The sequence below is a fragment of the Marmota marmota genome, unplaced genomic scaffold (genome assembly GCF_001458135.2).
Source record: "Marmota marmota marmota unplaced genomic scaffold, marMar, whole genome shotgun sequence".
In the NCBI taxonomy this organism is placed as follows: domain Eukaryota; kingdom Metazoa; phylum Chordata; class Mammalia; order Rodentia; family Sciuridae; genus Marmota; species Marmota marmota.
In genome coordinates, this window is record NW_025999900.1 from 41,273,243 (window position 1) to 41,281,025 (window position 7,783).

The following is a 7,783-nucleotide window of genomic DNA, read 5'->3' on the forward strand; positions in this document are numbered from 1 at the left end:
CCCCCCCCCCTTTTTAATGTTTTGAGACAAGGTCTCACTGAGTTGCTGAGGCTGGCTTTGAACTTGTGATCCTACTGCCTCAGCCTCCTGAACCACTGGGGCCACCAGCCCTGGCTCCAATCCCTTTTTTTATTATTTCTGCCAATGTTTTAGGATTAGATTTGTAGGCACAATTGATGGATCTCTGGTTACCTTTTCATTTTTATAAACTCTGATTCTTTATTGTTGATTTAATCTTGTGAGTTCTGTTTGTTTACTCTTTTTTTTCTATTAAACAGGATTTTTCTTTCTTTTTTTTTTTTTTTGTGTGTGTGTGTATGTGTGTGTGGTACAGGGGATTGAACTCAGGGCTTCACATATGCTTGAAATGTACAGTACCATATTGTTATCTCCCACTAGGCTAACCCTCCAAGCCAGGAGTTGTCATTTTTAGTGACATAATAGTCTCAAGATTGGAAATATGTGATATCTAAACACTTTTGTATTTTTCACTTCATTCTTCCTTTCTGGAAAATCCTATTGCTAGTTTTATATTTTGTAATTTGCTTCTTTGCACATGGCATGTAGTGAACTTTATCTAGAGAAGTCTGGCAGTTTGGATGAGGTGGTTCTCCTGACTAAAGTGGTGAAATATGTTATACTTAGGAGTTTTATGTTACATGAGAAATGTCCTTTGAGAAATTTTGTATTCTAAGGCCTAAAGAATTAATCTTTTGGGCTGGGATTGGTGCACAGTGGTAAAGTACTAGCCTAGCATGTGTGAGGCACTGGGTTTGATCCTTAGCACCACAAAAATTAATAAAATAAAGGTATAGTGTCCATCTACAACTAAAACAATATTTTTTAAAAAATATTTTTTAAAATTTTTTATTTATCTTTTATGTTTAATTTTTACCCAGTAATGGGTATTGAACCCAGTGGTTCTGTACCACTGAAATATTCCCATCCTTTTTTTTTTTTTAAACAGGGTTGCACTAGATTGTGAATGCTGGCCTCAAACTTGGAATCCTTCTGCTTCATCAATTCACTGGGATTATAGGCATGTGCTACTGCACCTGGCTTAAATTTATTTTTAACTGAAACAAAAACATTAAAATTGCACACATTGGGGCTGAGGTTGTGGCTCAGTGGTAGAGCTCTGCACACGAGTGCCTTGCACATCCGAGGCACTGGGTTCGAGCCTCAGCACCACGTAAAAATAAATAAAGGTATTGTGTCCATCTACAACCAAAAAAATGTTTTTAAGAAGTTGCATATACTGGGCTGGGGATGTGGCTCAAGCGGTAGCGCGCTCGCCTGGCATGCGTGTGGCCTGGGTTCGATCCTCAGCACCACATACAAACAAAGATGTTGTGCCCGCCGAAAACTAAAAAATAAATATTAAAATTCTCCCTCTGTCTCTCTCTCTCTCTCTCTTTCTCTTAAAAAAAAAAAAAAGGAATGAGGGCTGGGTATGTGGCTCAGGCGGTAACGCATTCGCCTGGCATGCACAGGGCGCTGAGTTCCATCCTCAGCACCACATACAAATAAAATAAAGATGTTGTGTCCACCGGAAAAAAAAAAAAAAGTTGCATATACTAATGGTATACCATGTAATATTTTTTCCATGTAATGTTTTAATGTATATATACTTGTTTGATTATTTAAATCAGGTTAAACATTTGTCTACCCAAACATTTATCATTTCTTTATTGTGAAAACATTCAAAATGCACTCTTCTAGCTTTTTGAAGTGTATAGTAAGTACATTGTATCTATAGTCATACTACTGTGCAATTACATTTTTGACTTTTTAAAAATCATATGAAACGTTTTTGTTTGTTTTAGGACATGATATCCACTTCCGTGATAAAAAAATCCTGTTGCTGGAAGCAGGTCCAAAGAGAGTTCTGGAGAAGTTGTCAGAAACATACAGCAACAGAGTCAGCTCCATATCCCCTGGCTCTGCAACTCTTCTCAGTAGTGAGTAGAACTTCTCTCACAGGTCCAACCTCCTTTCCCCTTCAGCCTTCCAGTAACCCCATAGGACAGTCACCAAAGCATCTATGGAGAGGGATCTCACTGTGGGTAGGGAGCGGGAGGTGAGCTTGGCAGTCTAGGGCATAATCAGAGATGAAGTTGTCAGTGTAACAACTCCCAGTCTGAGGAAGCCATCCTTGAGACATGCGGCTCCATTATGTGGACTTGGTGTGTGAAGTTAGGTCGTTACGGTAGGACTGCATCTGTGTGAACTATCTGATCATTCACTCTGCATTCCCAGAGTCAGTCCTCAAATAGACTAGGGAGTCTGTATGCTAAATGTTTTGGGGTGTAGATGAACGTATGCATATAGAACCAGTTAGCATCTCTCTTTAGGTCTCTTGCAGATGTTACTTCTCAGACATCCTGTCTAAAACCACCCTTCCTAAAAGTAAACTCTTCCCTCATGCGGGAGCCCCTTATACTGCTTTGTTTTTCTTCATAGCACTTACCTGACATTATATTGTGTTTTTTGTGGTCCATCTCCAATTGGAATGTCAGCTGCAGAAGACAGGGACTTTGGCTTTCTACTTTCTGCTCAGTACCTAGATTTATAATGGTACATAGTAGATGTTCAGTAAATATTTCTTTGCCACAAATAGTTAGAAAATAAAAAATGACCTTTAAAATATTTATGACTTTACTTAGATTATAAAAAATAACAATATGAATTTGGTTTTCCTTATTTCCCCTACTTTAATGTGATTTACCTTTTGGGCCTTTTTTCACGCTGTACAATCTGGAACTGGGGAACAGCTTAGCTCCTAGAAACAAACAGGGTAGGGGCAGAGAGGATGTTTTTTCTGTTATTGGACAGTACTGAAAACCACCTCTTACTTAACAGGACAAGAGGGACAAAAGGGAGTGCAGGAGCCAGGTTCCTGTTGGATCTTTTCTTTTGTAGATCTGTAGATCCTTTCTTTTGTAGGTTTTGGTGCTTGGGATCATATCTGCAACATGAGATACAGAGCCTTTCGGCGAATGCAGGTACTTCCTTTTCCTTTTTCACTTTTGGCAATATGTCTTTGTCTCTCGGATATTAGGATGTTGGAGTCCACGCTCTCCAGGTGTTCTGAGAACGCATTCAGTCTAAGGAAGTGGGAGAAGCATTGCTCACAATCTTCTCACCTTGTATCTCCTGCCAGAGAGGCTGACAATTTTTAATTTCTGCTTCTGCCACTTGGGAAAGAAATTCTCAGTTTCTCTTTGGAGTCTGTTTCCTTCACCTTGGTTTTAATGAAGACTATCCTTTTGTGTTTCCAGGTGTGGGATGCGTGCTCAGAGGCCTTGATAATGTTCGATAAGGATAATTTAGATGACATGGGCTATATAGTGGAGAATGATGTCATCATGCATGCTCTTACTAAGCAGCTGGAGGCTGTGTCTGGTGAGGCACCATCTTGTCCATCTTCCATTTTCTCTCTGGAAATTGAGCTGCCTTAGGACTTACTGGGGGAAAAGATCCCTTTTATAGATTCGTAATTTCTATAGCAATGAAATCCTCTGATGTTTATCTCAGGGTTGTTCTTTTCCCTTTCTTTGGTACTGGGAATTGAAATAAGGTGGTTTACCACTGAGCTATAACCCCAAACCTTTTTTCCCCCCCAGGGATTGAACTCCGGGGCACTTAACCGCTAAGCCATATCCCCATCTCTCCCCATTTTTTAAAAATATCTTATTTAGAGACAGGATCTTGCCAAGTTGCTCAGGGTCTTGCTAAATTTCTGAGGCTGGCCTTGAACTCATGATCCTCCTGCCTCAGCCTCCTGAGCCACTGGGATTACAGGCCTGAGACATGTCCAGCCCCCAATTTTTTTTTTATTTTTTAATTTTTTAGTTGTAGATGGACACAATACCTTTTTTTATTTGTTTTGTTTTTAAGTGGTACTGAGGATCAAACCCAGTGCCTCACATGTGTGAGACAAGCACTCTACCACTGAGCCACAACTCCAGCCCACCAATCTTATCTTATGTTTTATCTTATGTTTTTTTAAAATTTTATCTTATGTTTTTTTAAAATTTTGAGACAGAATCTCACCAAGTTGCTAAGGCTGGCTTCAAATTTGTGATCCTCTTGCCTCAGCCTTCTGAGACACTGGGATTATAAGAAAACATGCCTGGGTTTCTTTTTTTTAAAACAGCTTTATTAAACAATTTATATATCATAAATTTACCCATTTTAACTGTACAGTTCAACTTTAGGTGTATTTATATAGAGTATACCACTGTCACCACAATATTATTTTAGAACATTTTCATCACCTAAAGTGCCGTAGTCCAGCTGCAGCAAAATAACCGGGGGGTGACGAACAACTTGTGTAGATTGATACAGCAGGAGTAGGAGCCGTTTATTGTAGGACAGGAGGGGTATATATACATTCCACACAGCTTATCCTAATTAACATAAACTAGATACAGCAGTCAACCAATAAGGAATCTCCACACTTAATGGCTCGCTGGCGTTACTTCACAAACCACTCCCTCTGGCAAAATGCCAGGCGCAATCCTGACTTGTTTACAGACCCTAACACTAAAGGAAATCTCATGCTGGTTACAAGTAGTGCACATCTAGAATCTGAGCAATTTGGTTAGCTGTAAGGAGGTTGCAAGTTCTAGGCCAGCCTCAGCTATTTAACAAGAGCCTCAGCAACCTTAGCAAGATCCTGTCTCAAAATAAAAAATAAAAAGGACTGGTGATGTAGCTCAGTGGTAAAGCAATCTTGGGTTTCAGTCCCCAGAACAAAAAAAAAGAAAAAAAGGAAGGAAATCTTTGACCAATTTTAATCATCCTCCATTCCCAGCCCTAGTCCCTGGCAGCCACTAATCTGCTTTCCATCTCAAGATTTGCCTATATTGGATAATTCATATATGTGAAATTTTACAATTTGTATTAATTTGTGTCAAGAGTTTGTTTTTTCACCTAGCTCTTATTTTTACAGTACTGGTGTTTGAATCCAGGGGTGCTCTACCACTGAGCTATATCCCCAGCACTTATTTTTTATTTTGAGACAGGGTCTAACTTACCCAGGCTGGCCTTGAACTTGTGAATCTCCTGTTTCAATCTTCCAAGTAGCTGGGATTACAGGTGTGCACCCAGCTTCACTGAGCATATTTTTGAAATTCATCCATGTTGTAGCATGTATCAATGTTCATCCCCTTTTATTGCCAAATAGTATTCCATAGTGTGAATATAACAAATTTTGTTTTTTCATATATTATTTGATAGATATTTAGATTGTTTCCACTTTTTGGCATCTGTGAATAGTATGATGAATATTTTTGTGTACAAATTTTTGTGTGGAAATATGTTTTTATTTCTCTAGTGTGGATACACGTAAGTGGAATTGCTGAGTCATATATTCTGCACTTAACATTTTCAGAAGCTGCCTAACTATTTATAGAGGCTGCACCATTTCACTTTCTTACAAATTTAAAGGTTCCATTTCTTCACATTCTTGACATCCTACTTATTTTCTTTATTAAAAAAATTATTGGGGCTGGGGTTATGGCTAGTGGTAGAGCGCTTGCCTAGCATGTGTAAGGCACGGGTTCAATTCTAAGTACCACAAATAAAAATAAGTAAAGATCCATTGACAACTAAAAAATATTTTTTAAAAATTATAGCCCTCCTGGGGCTGGGGATGTGGCTCAAGCAGTAGTGCGCTCGCCTGGCATGTGTACAGCCTGGGTTCGATCCTCAGCACCACATACAAACAAAGATGTTGTGTCCACTGAAAACTAAAAAATAAATATTTAAAAAATAATTCTCTCAAAAAAAAAAAAATAGCCATCCTATTGAATATAAAATGATATCTCTTATAATTTTGATGGTATTTCCCTATTATGAGTAATAATATTGAACATCATTCTGTGTGCTTAATTTGTCTTTGAAGAAATATCTGTTCAAAAATTTTTGCCACACCTGTAATCCCAGCGGTTTGGGAGGCAGGAAGATCACAAGTTGAAAGCCAGCCTCAGCAACTCAGTGAGGTCCTTCCTAAGCAATTCAGTATGACCCTGTCTCTAAATAAAATATAAAAAAGGGGTGTGGGTGCCACTCAAAAGTGCCCCTGGGTTTAATCCCTGGTACCCACCAAAAATAAAAAGTTACCGATTTTTAAATTGGATTATTTATATTTTTGTTCTCAAGTTGTAGTTCTTTATATACTCTGAATACAAATTTCTTGTCAGATCTATGATTTGCATATGTACATATATGTGAGAGAGGATTCAGAAACAATTTAAATGCTTTTTGATATAGGATACTTGACCAACATCTAACTTTGAAAAATAATTTAGGGCTGGGGATGTAGCTCAGTGGTAGAATGCTTGCCTAGTATGCATGAGACCTTGGGTTTGATCCTCAGCACTGCAAAAAGAAAAGAAAATAAAATTCCCTTTTAAGCTATTATGAGGTACACTATTATTGTTTACCCTACTGTCAGTAGCACACAAGAACTTATTTTTTTTTATCTAACTGTGATTTAATACTCAATGAACAACCTAGAGCACATTGTTTTTATGAACAACAAAAAAATTATTTCTAGGGGGAAGAAAAATCTTTGTTTTAGCCTGTTGCATTCCTACCCTGTCTGCTCTGCCATCATAGGTGGGCTCATTTAGGTATAGAGTAAAACTATAAGAAAGAGAAGAAAGCCTCCTGTGAGAATTCACAGAGAGCTTAAATGCCGTTCTTTTTTTTTTACACTGAGTCATCCCTGTGGCTTCTGTGATTTATCCACTCTCAGACTGTAGCATGATTACTTGAGTTACTTTCATTTTTGAAGTTACTTTTTAGATCTTATTTGGCAGTAAATGACAAGATATCCTGTCCTGGGACCTTGCTTTAGATTTAGATATGGCTTTTCCCTCAGCCCTTTGGCCTGTTTTTCTAATATTTTGGTTTTTTCTCTTTTGACCTTCCCAGACCAAGTGACTGTGCTGTACAGGAGCAAAGCTGTTGGCTACACCTGGCCTGGTCCATTTTCCATGGCAGACTCCAGCCCTTGGGTCCATATTACCCTAGGTGATAGCAGCACCCTCCAGACAAAATTGTTGGTAGTTAAAGATTCTTATTTTGCCAGGGGTCTTGCATGGCTACATCTTATCCTGCATTCTAGGACCTCTAGTTTTAGACCTAAGCCATAGATTAATTTTGGGCAAGGCTGTTGGTTATATAATGACCAGTAAAGTACCCATTCAAGTCAGCCCAAGTTAAGATGATCTTATAAATCCTGTACAGGAAGCAATCTCAGGCTATTTTAGGTCATGAAATGAAGAATAGAAGGATAGCTGGGCCTCACAGGGATAGGAACCAGAGTGCCAGAGGTGAAGCTCTTCTTGCCCTCTGAGGAGTCACATTGTCATTCATCTTTCAGCTCTCTGCTTTTCTCCCTCATTTTATCTCACCAGCTTTACCTTTTACAATTCTGGTGCTTGCCCTCTTGTTCAAATATCAAGAGAACCTGGCTTATTATCAATTTGTCCAGCTGGTTGGCAAATATTTGCCCTGACAAATATCAATTTGTTCAGCTATAGCTGGCACCTCTCGGGTCAGATGTCCACTTTGGTTCCATTAGCTGATGCTGAAGTCACTGTAGAGCTGCCCTTCTAGGGCAATGAGTGAAACAGGCCTGATGAAAAGCTTCCTGCTGGGCTGGGGATGTGGCTCAAGCGGTAGCGCGCTCGCCTGGCATGCGTGCGGCCCGGGTTCGATCCTCAGCACCACAAACAAAGATGTTGTGTCCCCCGAAAACTAAAAAATA

At 39.1% G+C, this 7,783-nt stretch overlaps 1 protein-coding gene and 1 long non-coding RNA gene across 2 annotated transcripts in view; one reads left to right on the plus strand and one right to left on the minus strand.

Annotated features, from left to right (window-relative positions):
- Nucleotides 1-7,783, plus strand: part of Coq6 (coenzyme Q6, monooxygenase) — a 17,925-nt gene that overhangs the window by 4,645 nt on the left and 5,497 nt on the right. The window contains exons 2-5 of the mRNA XM_015493874.2: nucleotides 1,827-1,961; nucleotides 2,947-3,005; nucleotides 3,282-3,405; nucleotides 6,946-7,076. Of these exons, the coding sequence (XP_015349360.1) occupies nucleotides 1,827-1,961; nucleotides 2,947-3,005; nucleotides 3,282-3,405; nucleotides 6,946-7,076 (449 nt within the window). The remainder of the gene's footprint in view (nucleotides 1-1,826; nucleotides 1,962-2,946; nucleotides 3,006-3,281; nucleotides 3,406-6,945; nucleotides 7,077-7,783) is intronic.
- On the minus strand, nucleotides 1,811-2,595 carry LOC125615317. Its single transcript, XR_007345897.1, has 2 exons — nucleotides 2,471-2,595; nucleotides 1,811-2,094 (listed from the first exon to the last, which is right to left on the minus strand). It is a non-coding gene; the product is annotated as an uncharacterized LOC125615317 (long non-coding RNA).